The sequence below is a fragment of the Plectropomus leopardus genome, chromosome 23 (assembly GCF_026936395.1).
Source record: "Plectropomus leopardus strain MGB_pleo_1.0 chromosome 23, ASM2693639v1, whole genome shotgun sequence".
NCBI classification, from domain to species: domain Eukaryota; kingdom Metazoa; phylum Chordata; class Actinopteri; order Perciformes; family Serranidae; genus Plectropomus; species Plectropomus leopardus.
Genome location: NC_142198.1, coordinates 21772581 through 21786965, shown reverse-complemented (window position 1 = coordinate 21786965; position 14385 = coordinate 21772581). Strand labels below are relative to the sequence as shown.

General features: G+C 36.6%; 1 protein-coding gene across 1 annotated transcript in view; it reads left to right on the top strand.

Moving 5' to 3' along the window:
• Positions 1 to 14385, top strand: part of trpc5a (transient receptor potential cation channel, subfamily C, member 5a) — a 141521-nt gene that overhangs the window by 104827 nt on the left and 22309 nt on the right. Inside the window, 4 exon segments of the mRNA XM_088073698.1 lie at positions 4126 to 4263; positions 8515 to 8713; positions 11325 to 11464; positions 14238 to 14385. Of these exon segments, the coding sequence (XP_087929824.1) occupies positions 4126 to 4263; positions 8515 to 8713; positions 11325 to 11464; positions 14238 to 14385 (625 nt within the window).

The window sequence follows — 14385 nt, the reverse complement described above, 5'->3', positions numbered from 1 at the left end:
ATGAGGAGAATGGAGATGGAAGACGAGGAGAAAAGAAAAGGCGAAAGGAGGAGAACGAGGAGAGGAGGAGAATTGAGGAGGAGGAGGAGGAGGATTAGTGACAGGAAAGAAAAGGAAAGGGAGAAGAATTGGAAATGAAAGGAGGAGGAGGAGGAGGAGGGAGCAGCCACCTTGGTTTGACTTCCAACGCGTTATCTGTCGTCTTCTCCTCTTTTCTCCTTTTTTCAGCTTTTATCATTTCATCTATATAATTAAATCCTCTCATTATCCAATATCCTCTCTCTCTCCATCACACACACACACACACACACACACACACACACACACACACACACACACACATCATTACTCCTTGTCGTTTTTTTAAATAGCAGATTTATGAAGAAAAGATTTTGCCGACCTCGTTTTTCTTTTAAAAAGAATTAGAATTAGAATTTAATTTTAAGTGATATTTCAGAAAAAAAGTTTATTTTTTCTTTAAATAGTTTTGGCTATTTTTTTTTCTTTAAAAAGTTTTCAAGTTTTTCTTCTTCCTTTCAAATTTTAGTGATTTTTAAAGAATAAATGTTGGCTTTTTTTTTCTTTTAAAGATTTTTGGTGATTTGTAAAGACATTTTTTTTTTCTCTTTAAAGATTTTTGGATATGTTTTGAAAATTTTTGGTAATTTCCCTTTCTTTAAAAAGTTTGTCTTCCATCCCTAAAAAAATTCTGGTGATTTTTGTTTTCTTCAAGCATTTTTGCCAATGTTTAAAGAAAAAAATGTGTCTTTTTTTTCTGTCATTTTTTTTTGTCGACTTTCTCTGTAAAATTTAAATCCTTGAAAGTATCTGTGTGTGTGTGTGTGTGTGTGTGTGTGTGTGTGTGTGTGTGTGTGTGTGTGTGTGTGTGTGTGTGTGTGTGTGTGTCTATCTATGTGTTGGGGTCATATCCGTTGCTGCTCTCTCAGCTTGTTGCTTATCGGAGGTGTGAGGCAGCGTGAGATGATTAAAGTGTGTAAAAACCCTCCCGTGCTGAAGAGATAAAGACTCGTCACATCAGAACAAACCTGCAGCGTCACTGTTATCGCGCCGTGTGTCGGCACCTTTCGTCTGCCGGCTGGTTGTGGTGAATCCGCTCAGTTTTGTTTCTTTATTTGCGTCCTCAGAGGACCTCGCCTCACGGTTTAAAAAATGCAAACGTTCAGTACAGAGGCGGCAGCAGTGCAGCTCAGTCTGATCCGTTTGGTTTATTTCTTTCTTTTTTTTTTTTCAGCATGCACCCAAAAAAAGACAGCAGAGCGCGCAGAGATATCTGCTGAATTTATCAAAAGCTGTTTTGGATTAGAATTTCAGACTCCGAATTTCAGTGTAACATTTCTAGGATTTTGGCACATTTCCAGGATTTTGGGACATTTTTAGGATTTTGGGACATTTCTGAGATTTTAGCATATTTAGCACATTTTAGGATGTTTTCAGATGTTTAGCACAGTTGTAGGATTTTAGGAAATTTCTCATTGGCTCTTGTTTTTTATAAACAAGCTCTGTTTTGATGCGCTCTGGTACCTTACGTACACTAAAAGTACAAAAACAATTCCTAGTTCGAATCCATTTATTTTTACTGTGAATTAAAAAAAGCTTGGTTTGCCACCTGGCACGCTGTCGGGGGCCAGATTCGGTCCACGGGCCGTCAGTTGAGTATCACTGCACTAGGTTTTGACAATGAAGAATACTACAAATAATAATTCAAAAATATTTTTTCTCTTGTTCTTCAGCATTGATTTTGATCCTTTGGTCACTGATGCTGTTGTGCAAAAGCTGAATCTGTGGTGACAAACTTTAACTGGAAGATAATGGCTGATATTTAGTAAGTGAGGCGTTTGAAGTGGATGTAATTATATTTTTGAAGTCAGACGTTTGAATTGGCTGTAAAAACAGGCTGACGGGTTCAGCACCACGGACAGCTCCTGAGACCTTCAGTGTCTGGATGCTGCAAAGTTTGACGCTGTGAAAACTCAAATCTTTAGTCGCACACGGAGAGCGATCAGTCACGGACCGTCCAAAATAAGATGCGCCAGGATCGATCAATGAGAAACATTCCCACGCTAAGAAAACAAGAGAGTGTGGAAATGTGCAGCCGCCACCAAATGTTCGTCTTTTCAGGAAAAAAAAGCAGCCGAGCGTGATTGACGTCTGCAGGCGCCGACCTGAATGTTTCTGGCAGTTTGCCTCTTTTTGAGCTTTTAATGAAAATGTTCAGTCGTGTGTCCTTGTGTGAAGGTGAATGTGCAAAAAAAAAAAAAAAAAACTGAGCTGGATGTTTGTTTAGCTGGTTTATTAAATCGGCTGTTTGTTTAATCGGAAAAGGCACTTTTTTAAACTCGCACGCTCAGAGTGATAGATAACCTGCTGTCTCCTAAATCGTTTTAGAGTATGAGGCTTATCTACAATCCAAGAGAAGACTAATCAATCAGAAATAATGAGAAGAGAAGGAAGAAAGAGACTTGGCGAGCGAGCTGAGATGAAATGCTCGAGAGCTGCAGGGAGAAGAAGAAAGGACGGATGGAGGGAAAACTGGAAGCACACAATGGGAAGAGGAAGAGGAGAAAAGAGAGAGTCAGCTGCTCGGCGGTGACTCAGAGGGCAGCTGAAGGGCTGACGGGGACAAACAGCCTCCGGTGTAATGCCAGCGGTGTTACAGGATGAGCTGTAATGAGATGTAAATGGAAGCAACCTGAACAACAGAGCAGCTCCACTTGTGTCAGTGCAGGAAGTAACCTTTGGTTTATCGCAGCGGCTCACAGAGGAAGATAACACCTGTACAGATCGACCTGCCGGAGGCTCCGAGGGCAGAGGAAATACTTAGAAAATCATTTCCTTTTCTGTGCCGATTATAACATCTGTTTCAGAACATTTTGAACAGGAGTAAACAAAAAGATACACAAAAATCATGCAGGTTTTCTTTGAAAATCGCCAGAAAGAAAAATAATAATAATAATAATAATAATAATAATAATAATAATTATTTAATAATAAATAAAATTTAAAAAAAAAAACTTGAAAGAAAAACACCAGGAATTCTGAGAGAAAAGAAATCATAACAAAGTATAGAAAAAATCTGAAAAAACTTTTAAAAGAAAAAAGAATCATTGACAATTAAAAATACAATAATAATAAAATCACCAAATATTTTTTCTTTTAAAACTGCCTTAAATTTTAGATTAAAAAAAAGAATTGCAGAAAAAGTGACCAAAAAGTTTTAAAAGAAAAATATATAATTACCCCAAATCATATAAATTTTACAATTTCAACTTAAAGAAAAGAAAGACAGTTTTTTCAAGAAAACATGCATTTGAAGCCATCTTTTTACTTTAACAATCGGCAGTTAAAAAACTGAAAAGTGTTCTCAGTGCTTATAAAAATGATTTAACATGCCTCACCTTGATGCACCACCCTCTTCCCTCTCATAAATAATTTCTAAGAAAATAATAAATAAATAGTTCATAAGTTATATTTAAATACTTATTTTAAAACCTGTTCTGAATTCATTATTTTTTAAAATAATATATATTTAAAAATGCTATGTTATAGTACAGTGGAGTATTGATGGTCATTTCAGAGAATCTTTAAAAGTCCCGGAAAAGTATTAAAACACTGTGCATGAACCCTGAAGTGTTTTCTTGTTCATGGTTTGTAAATAAGAAACGTAAAAAGCTTTGCACTCTCGAGTCGAAGCGTCACGCTGACAGAGAATCAGAGGATGTTTCTCAGATGCTGATCAGGATCTGTTTATTTCATCTGCGTGAGGTGAAAAAGTGAAAAATACGGGGAAACGGTGAACACTTTGATCTCAAGATCATCAAGTTACAGACTGTCGCTGTGAAGACTTTTCACACAGAGAGACGCGAGCGCACAATGAGCTCCATGAAAGAAGAAAGAAACTTTGTTTTGAAGGTTACGACGTTTCTTATCAGCTGTTTAATTTTCAAAAAACACCTCTGAATGATACATGAGCCACTTAAACAGAGTGGCAAAGTCACACTGTGATTTTGGTCTTTTTGCTCATTTGTTCCTCTTTTATAACTCATTTATTTCCAGTAAAGGACATTTAAACTGTTTCCTCACCGTCTCTCTTTTGTGTCTCTGCAGTTTGTGGCGCAGCCCAACTGTCAGCAGCTGCTGGCCACGCTGTGGTACGACGGCTTCCCGGGCTGGAGGAGACGACACTGGGCCGTCAAACTGGTCACCTGCTTCATCATCGGGCTCCTGTTTCCTGTCTTCTCACTGGTAAGCAGGGAGGGAGGGATGGGAATGAAAGAGGGAACAGAGGGAGGGATGAAGGAGGAGAAACTATGTCGAGCAGTGGTCAAAAAGACTAGAAAAGTGTTTACAGGTACACACCATTTACCACCAGAGGAGGGGGCGGCTGTTTTATTTTTATTTTCTATATTAAAATTTTTAAATTGTTTTTCTTTTTTTTTATACCCTCCCCAAAGATACAAATATTTTTTATTTTTTCGAGCCTCTCTGAGTGACTCACAGTGGATGCATGTGGTGTTTGTTCCATATGATGTGTGCAAGAAGTGTCAGAAATGTATGAAATTAACAGTCATTTCTGTGTTTATAGTTTCTGGCTGTAATAAAGGGTGCCATTTTTGTGACTTTTATTTTGGCAGGCCCGCAGGTTTGCAAGACATGTTATCTTCAAAAATCACAAAAAATTTCAAAAGAATAAAAATCACAAAAACAGCTGCCGAAGGTTTTAAAGAAAAAAAATGCCAAGAATTTTAATAAATCGACAAAAAATTTAAAAGAAAGAAAATCTGCAATTTAAAAGATAAATTGCAAAAAAGAAAGACAAAAAACATTTTTTAAGAAAAAAAATCACAGCAAAAAGAAAAAAAAAACATTAAGAATAAAACCCGAACCAAAGTTTTAAAGAAAAAAATCATCACCAAGAATTTTTAAAAATCACCAAAATTTTCAAAGGAAAATAATTATCTCCAATTTTAAATGAAAAAAAAAAATCACCAAAAAATGAAGAAAAAAAAAGTGCAGAAAGGACAGAAAACGCTAAAATTTTTTAAAAATCACCAAAAATTTTAAAGGAATGAAAAAATAAGAGGGAAGAGTGAATGAGGAGAAAAATAACTGATAAGATAATAAAATGAAAGGAGGAGAACATAAAGAGATGGAGAGAAGACAAAGAAAAGAAGCAGTGAATAAATAAATAAATAAATAAATAAGAAATGGACAGAAGAAATGATGGACGGATGAAGGGAAAAAGGAATCACAGAAGAGCTCCTGCAACAAACTACTGTTTATACCTCAAAGTAAATTTGTTGCCAGGCAGCAATTTGAGCAAAGCTCCTCATTTATTGGCTGGAGGAGCTGTTGCTAGGAGACAGCAACATGACAACAACACTCGACCTAAAAACAAACAGTGAACAGAGGACTGTTGTTATTGTCTTTAAAAGGAGGATGTCAGACAGAGGAAATTGAACTCACTGACTTGTCATTAGGAGAACACTGCGTGTACAAACAGAGGCCATTAAAAACGGATATTTGGGAAAAAGGTTAAAGGTTAGACGTTAGAGGCTCCGAAAAAGACACGTGATCACGGATAGACACAATGTAAATGTGAAAGTTGTTCATGACAAAAAAAAAAACCTTCACCCTAAATACATGTACTAATACCTCACTGAAGTAAAACTACACAAGTAAAGCAACCAAGTTTTGGTTTGAAAAAATACTTGTGGTCAAAACATATCACAGCTGGAAATGTCTTTATTTCATTAAAAAATATGTTGTTTTTTTCACAACAAACATGGCTGTAAATATCATACATAAAAAATACCCAGTTTATAGCAACAAAGATTTCCCAACACCCCGTTAAAGTACGAGTTTGTTACAGCAAACACTGTTGGAAATGTTTAAAAATTACCCAGTTTCATCACAACAAATAAGGCTAGAAATGTCCTGACGTGTTGTTAAAAAATACCTGGCTTTAGCAACAAAAAAAAAAAATTAAATGGCTTGAAATGTCCAGACACAAAGTAAATTTTTATTTTTTTTTTGCAACAAACAAGGTTTGAAATATCTCAGCATGTTGTTAAAAAATACCTCATTTTGTCACAAATGTCCTGACATGTCATAAAAAATTCAAAAAAGTACCAAAAGTAAAGAGATTATAATTATTGACGCATTAATGTCGTCATCATTTTAAAACTCGCAGTGAAGCTCATTTCGACTACTTTATAAACACTTTATAGCTTAATGCACAAAAACGTTTCATAATTTATTAGTTAAACTAAAAGAACCAATGAAATAAAGTTATCAAATAAATATAGTGAAGTAAAAAAGTGCACTGGCTTTTGAAATTGAGTCGTAGGAGCATAAAATCGGAAAAAAGTAAAAGTAGAAATACTTTATGGTTGTACTAAAGTATCATCTATCATTTCTTGTGTTGTAATCAGAAGAAATTTATCACTTAATAAAAATAATAATAAAAAAGAGAGTGCCACCTAGCTCGGGGATCTGTTGAAACTCAACAGTTTTTTCATTATAACCTTTATTTTAATACCATTTGATGATTATATTTCCAGTATATAGTAACACGTCCTCCTGGAGCTCCTGGACATGTTTCTTGGCAATCGCAAATAAAAAGTAAAAGCCTTTCATATATCACAGGGTTGTTGTGTGGGTTTGCAAGTGAGATGCCGCCACAGTGCTGGCGGCGTGTTTACCTCCTCCTACAACCTGAATTCATCTATTGTGTTAAGGTGAACTGAATCTAAATGTTTTTGGTTTTTTTGTCTTATGATGTGTTTCCAGAAAACATTTGAAACCGTTTTCATAGTGAGGACGGTCAGTGATAGAGGAAATATCCACATCCTTTACTTAAAAGTCCAGTTTTGTCGGATTAACACCACAATTCAACTTTTTTTTATCAACATCATGTAAATATATAGCGTGTTTTGCGTACTGGAACCTTTATCTTTTATCTCCTCAAAGCCAGATTATACTGAGAAAAAGTGTAATTTTACCTCGCTGAACATGGGAGCTGCTGGTCAACCAGTGCTGCTATCTGTTATTTTATTTGTGTTACTTAAACCTGTTAATCCAATAAGCAGAAGTAAGAATTATACTGAGCTAAATTTCTCAAAGTCTCAGTAAAACACCTGGATAATAATAATAATAATAATAATAATAATAATAATAATAATAATGATAATAATAATAATAACAATAATTATAATAATAATAATAATAATAATAATAATAATAATAATAATAATAATAATAATAATAATTTATATATCACTTTTCAAGCCTCAGCATAAAGTGCTTCCCAGATTAAAATATTTACAGAATAAAAATTATATAGCCCCTCACCTGCCTCCCTTATCACATAATCAAAATTACGAACATAAATGTTAGAGCACAAATATTAAACTGGCCTGATGTCTTAAAAAAAGAAGAAATGACCCAAAAATCAGCAAAAAAATCTGTAAAAAAACGAAATAAAATTAAAATTAAAAAAGTATGAGAAAATTGCCTTAAAATTAGAAAAATAAAAAATAAAGTCAAGAAAAAGCAAGGAAATTATCTGAAAAAAAAGGAGTTTTAAGAAAATAATAATTCAGTAAAAAAATACATATTAATTATGAGACGTATAAATATGTTTTTTGGACATTTTTTCTTTTGGTTCATTAAAGATAACTTTCCAAATCTAGTTATTTCTTGCGGAACAGTTCTTGTTAAGTTGCTCATTACCTTTTTCAATGTGTTTCAAAAGAAAGCAAACCAATTTTCTCAGATTTCAAAGGTCCAAGTTTTTGTGAAGGTGTCTGAACGCAGCACGAAAAACGAAGTCACCTTTCAAAGAGTAATGTGTTTCCCGAGTTTATTGTTAATACGAGTAAGATAAATTCACTTAAAGTGGTTACGTTCAATAATCAGAGTATTCCCTTAACTTGATGAAGTTATGAATGATTTAATAATCTAAAAACGCACGTCTCTCTCTCTCTTTCTGTTATTCATGTCCATTTAAAGCCTCGCTGGCATGACTCAGAGTACGTCGACTGCCAGGAGCGAGTAGATGAGCAGAACAACAGTAAACAAGCATCATAACAGCAATATCGCCGGCAATAACAATAACAGCTCTCCAACAATACACGGTGACGGGTGGCCGAGCATCAACGCAATCAAACTCATGTACAATCTATCTCGCTCTCTCGGCTTCGCGGCTCCGAACAGAAGTTTAAAAAGCTCAGTACACAAGCAGCACGACGTTTCTTATTACATCCTCTTTTTCTGCCTCTTCGGTTCGAGCTGTTCTGTTTCGTACCTCAAAGGGATGTAATTATGGATCATTTAAGGACAAACCGGTTAATCTTCCTCTCCATCTTCATCTCCGTCTTATGATCTTCCCTCATCTCCTTAGTCTCCGACTTTCATCCTCTCCGTATCCTCTTTGCTCTCTTCTTTTCTCCTCTCTGTCCCTGTTTTAACTCCTGTTTGTCTCTCCGTCTTCAGATCTACCTGTTGGCTCCTAAAAGCGCTCTCGGGCGCTTCATCAAGAAGCCCTTCATCAAGTTCATCTGCCACACGGCGTCCTACCTGACCTTCCTCTTCCTCCTGCTGCTGGCCTCGCAGCACATCGCCCGCACCAACCTGCACATGCAGGGACCCCCACCCACCATCGTGGAGTGGATGATCCTCCCGTGGGTGCTGGGTATGTGCAGAAACTAAACCTCGTACACTTTATTTTGTTTTGTGCTGAAACTGAGCTATGGTGTTGCATTATTGAATTGTCTCTTTAGCCTGTTTCATGATCATTTTGTGGGTTTTCATGTGAAGCATTTGTGCTAAGTTTTTGTATAGAAGTTGCTGTATAAGGAAGTTAAAGGTGGACAACTTTAAATCAAAAATTTTAAAAAAAAAACCCTACGGAAGCTCTAAGAAGCTAAGTAAAACAAATCGATTTTTCGGGGACAACGTAGGAGACAACGTCCTGTACACAAAAGATGATATCTTGTTTGTATGAGATAAAATCCCGTTCACAGGAGATATCATTGGCGTAGGAGATAAGATCCCCTACATAGAAGACGATATCTTGTATGTAGGAGATAAATCCCGCACATAGGAGATGACATCTTGTATGAAGAAGATAACTTCCCCTACATATGAGAGGAAATCTAATAGGTAGGAGATAATATCCTGTAAGATGATATCTTCTATGTAGGAGAACACCTCCCCTACATAGGAAATTATATCTAATAGGTAGTAGATAACATCCCATACTTAGAGCATGATATCTTGTATGTAGGAGATAAATCCTGCACATAAGAGATGGCATGTTGTACGTAGGAGATAACTTCCCCTACATAGGAGATGGTATCTAATAGGAAGGAGATAACATCCCATACATAGATGATATCTTGTATGTAGGAGAAAACCTTCCCTACATAGGAGATGATGTCTAATAGGCAAGAGATAACTCCCAGTACATAGAAGATGGTATCTTTCTATCTCCTATATAGGAGATGTTATCTCCTATATAGGAGATATCTTATAAGTAGGAGATAATATCTGGCACTTAGGTGATAACATCCCGTACATAGAAGCTGATATCTTGTATGTAGGAGATATCGTGTACATAGAGGTTATAATCTTTCTAGGTAGGAGATACTTAGCGTACAGAAAAGATGATATCTTGTATGAGGGAGATATTATCTCCCTGCATATGAGAAAGCATCCTGTACACAGGAGATAACATCGTGTACATAGGAGATAATGTGATTTGAGCCAGTTTATCAGACTTCACACAGCTCCCTCTGGAGAAACTAAACGCTCTTTTATCACACGTTAGTACTTTCCACCACCTCTAAACAAACTTTAATGTGTAAAAAAGCTGAGTTTTAATGTATGAAACCAACATTTTATTTATATTTCCCTCGCTCTTTGAGGCTTTTATAAATGACTTGTGTCATATTTACATACACTAAAGTCCGGACATGAAGAAACATCTCGTCTAGACAGAAAAGACAACCAGATTTTAAAAATTAACCTGAAAAAAAACGTCTTATTTATACTACTTTGATTGCTAATCAACAAGAGGACTCTGAGTGTGTGTGTGTGTGTGTGTGTGTGTGTGTGTGTGTGTGTGTGTGTGTGTGTGTGTGTGTGTGTGTGTGTGTGTGTGTGTGTGTGTGTGTGTGTGTGTGTGTGTGTTGCTGGTATGTGGGTGTGTGTGGTGGGATGCTTGTGAGTGTGTGGAGGAGGCAGTTGCGTGTGTGTGTGTGTGTGTGTGTGTGTGTGTGTGAGAGGGTGGGTGGGTGGGTGTGAAAATGAGTGATTGCATCTCCATATTCTCTCTCGAGCTGACACCGATGATTTCCAAATCATAACCATAATCGCTTGGAAAAATACAAAACCATCTGTTCTCCTCCGTCCTCTCTTCCGCTCTCTCCTCGTTTTCTTTTGAAACACTCGACCGCAAAACGTTTTGGACACAAAAAGAAACAAACAGAGATCAGCTGTTTGAATTGTTCATAATAAAAACTGTATTTGAAGTCGTAGAAGTGACTCAAACAAGAGGAAAAAGGAGGAGGCGGGGGCTCAGATGAAGTTGTCGGGCAGGAAACTGTTATTATTAAATTATTATTTAATTATTATTAAATTATTAAAATAAATATTACAGATAAATACTTGTAAAAAGGGGTTAAAGGCAGCAGTTTTGGCTCCACCTGGGGTCTATCTCCTGTGTTGTTTCTCATCTAAACCCAATAAAGCTGAACCTAAAAAAAAACTATTGTTTAGTAATGAAAAACAATCAGTATGGAGTATTAATGGTTGTTTCAGAGAATGTATGATCATGGAAAAGTCATAATATTTTGGGAAATATTATGGTAAAAATATTTAATAAAAATGTGCATTTACTTTGCATATAATATTCAGTATATAATATAATATTTTTTTATCGTAATTTTACCTGCTTCATACTCGGCCGCATTTCTTCATCACATTGGTAACTGATAATGATGAGGAGTGAGCGGAGCAGCTTTAGTAGGCAGAGCAGATAAAATGTAAAATGACTTGTGAATTATTCACAATAAAAGCTGACTTTGTCTAAAGTCAGTGGAACAGAACAAATGTTTTGGCTCTGCGCTCGCAGCCCGAGGCTGCTGCCAAAAGAAAAAACGTCCAACTAAAGTTTGGTCACAGAGCAGGAAGCCGGCAAACAGAAACCGCTGAGGGATGTCGCCGACGTGCTCGTACGTGCACGGCTCTGTGTGTGCGTGTAAACAACAATCGGTGTGTGTGTGTGTGTGTGCGCGTTTCAGGGTTCATCTGGGCCGAGATTAAGGAGATGTGGGACGGAGGATTCACAGAGTACATCCACGACTGGTGGAACCTGATGGACTTCGCCATGAACTCGCTTTACCTGGCCACCATATCGCTGAAGATAGTGGCCTACGTTAAGGTAAAGATGGCACGTCCAATATTTTATTGTATTTTATTTTATTTTATTTATTTTTTTTTTATTTTAATTCAATTCAATTCAATTTTATTTTTTTTTTTTATTTGATTGATTTCAAACATGCAAAAAAGAAAATCAAAAAAGTCATATTTACATAGAAAAATAAAAAGTACGAGAAATGCTCAAACACATTATTTAACACAGATTATTTACATTAATCTAAACATATCGCAATGATCATATTAACAAGAAATGACCCAAATCATTAGTAAAAAAAATCAAGAAAATTACTTAAAAATAAAAAAAGGAAATACAAAAAGAATTATATTTCTTATGAAATTTTTATATGAATTTTGTATTTTTTTCCTAAGATTTTTAGCACTTTTTTGAGGTCTTTTTTTGAAGAATTTTCATTAGTTTTCTGGGTTTTTTTTCTCTAAAAGATTTTCTGCTAATTTTCAGATCAGTTCCTTGTCACCTTTTACAATTTTTTTATTTTTTTTTATTTGTGGGACAATTCTTGCCAAGTTGCTCACTATGTTTTGTTTTTGAAAGACATCCAACCACTTTTTTTTCAGGTTGTAAAAGGTTAAAATGATTGTAAAAGGCGTCTGAATGCAGCGCAGGAGAACTAATTTTGATCTATAGGTGTTTAAGGGTTAACAGTCTGCAGCAGAGCTCTAAACACTTCCTGCAAAAAAACAGAAATACGAGCAATCAGTTTGAATTTTTCGTGAGTGACTGAACATCAGCCGTGACCTTTGACCTTTAAAACAAACTGAGAGTTTGAGCGCTGAGTGAGTTTCACTTTTCTCACAGCAGCTTTCTGCTTTAATGACACTCTGCATACATACATATCTGTTTATTAAGAGCCTATGGTGCACACACACACACACACACACACACACACACACACACACACACACACACACACACACACACACACACTCTAATGCCAGACGGCCGGGCCATCTGCAGCAGCTGTGAGTCACTGATGGTGGCGGGTGGCCCTCCTACACAGGTCCCACACACACACACACACACAGTTTTATAAGGGCACATATACATGCAGAGAGAATCTGTGCACACACACACAACTGTATCCGTACATGCAAACACACACACGCACACACACACACACACAGAAGCAGCTGCAGTATATCGTACTTTTCTGTTTTTCTTTCCTCCGTTAAATATTCAGCAACGTTTAAAATCCTCTGGAGACTCGCTCGCAATCTTTTTTGCTCCGTCATTGTGTGCATGTAAGTGTGTGTATGTGTGTGTGTGTGTGTGAGTGTGTGTGAGAGAGAGAGACAGGCAGAGAGACAGACGGAAAGAGCGAGTGCATCTGAGTGAAGGTGCGACAGAGTCTATAAATTAATGAGTGTGTATCTGTGTGCATGTTTCTGTTTCCGTTCGTGCCCCCGTGTGTGTGTGTGTGTGTGTGTGTGTGTGTGTGTGTGTGTGTGTGTGTGTGTGTGGACGTTGAATGCTAATAGCAGCAGAGTTAACAAGACAGACGTCCTGTGGAAGTCTAATGGCTGAATTTGGAATGAGGAGGAAGCGAAGCGTGAGACAGCGAGAGGGACGTGTAGAGAGACGGATGGTGGGAACGCGATGAAGAGAGAGAGTCGGATTAAAGTCACAGAAACAGAGAGCATGCTGGGAAAAAAGAGGCCTCTGGGTGTATAAAATGACAGCTTGAACGGTGGAGGGAGAGAATGAGTCAGTTGGCGGATTTCGGTCATAAATTTGCGCAAAACTGAAGCGATATTTTTAAAATGTCGATAAAAGACACGTTTCCACTGAGAGATGTTCTGCAGCTTCTCCTCTGGTGATAACATCCCAGTAACCATGGCGATGGATGTTCAAAACATCAGCAGCTTTATTTCTATTGCAGCCACCAAACCGGCCGTCATTATTTCAATCCAAGGTCACGCAGGCATGTTACGGAGCCATGATGGAAAGACGAGCCCCTTATACGTGGGAGCGGCCACGTGTGAGGGATTTCTGGGAGATGTAGTCCACGATTTCACAGAGGAATCGTGGATTTGAAACTTTCTCAGAGTTATGTGATGCAGTAACAGCTCTTGTAGCTCCTGCTGCATCATGTGACCTAAAAAAGACAAAAAAGGGTTTCCATTGCAGTTTTGAAAAATACGGCTTTTTCGAAAATTTGATTTGATTTGATGTTTACAGAAAAAGAACAAAAAGCCACAGAAATGGATAAACACGTCATAACCTGGTTACATATTCAAAAAAGAGGAAAAGTACAAACTTATTTCATTCTCCAAAAGTTATAATTTAATTAACCAGCTTAATGTATATATATATATTTTAATATTATATTATTTATATAATATATATATATATATATATGATTTATAAAAATTGTGTTTATTTATTTACTTATTTTAAAATCAACAAAGTGATAAGTATTTTCTTAATTCTTTTCAGACACGAAATACTAATTTTTGTTTACTGAATATGTTCGATGGACATTCTGGTGTTTTTTCCTTATATTTTATTTTTTTCTCCTATTTTATTTGGCACATTTAAAAAAAGATCAAGCTAACAAAGAATTATTATTCTTTTATTTATTCTGTACATTTTACTGGTTTTAGTTGATGCCTTTGAGTATTGTGAAAAAAGCTTTGTAAATACAATTTTTAAAAAAAATTTTATTTTATTTTATTTTATTTTTTTTTTATGATATCCAAAAAGAGCTCTCACTCTTGTCCTCCCCTCTTTCGCTCCGTGTTTCTCCTCCCCGCAGTATAACTCCTCTCGTCCCAGGGAGGAGTGGGAGATGTGGCACCCGACGCTGATCGCCGAGGCTCTGTTCGCCATCGCCAACATCTTCAGCTCGCTCAGACTCATCTCCCTCTTCACCGCCAACTCTCACCTCGGGCCCCTGCAGATCT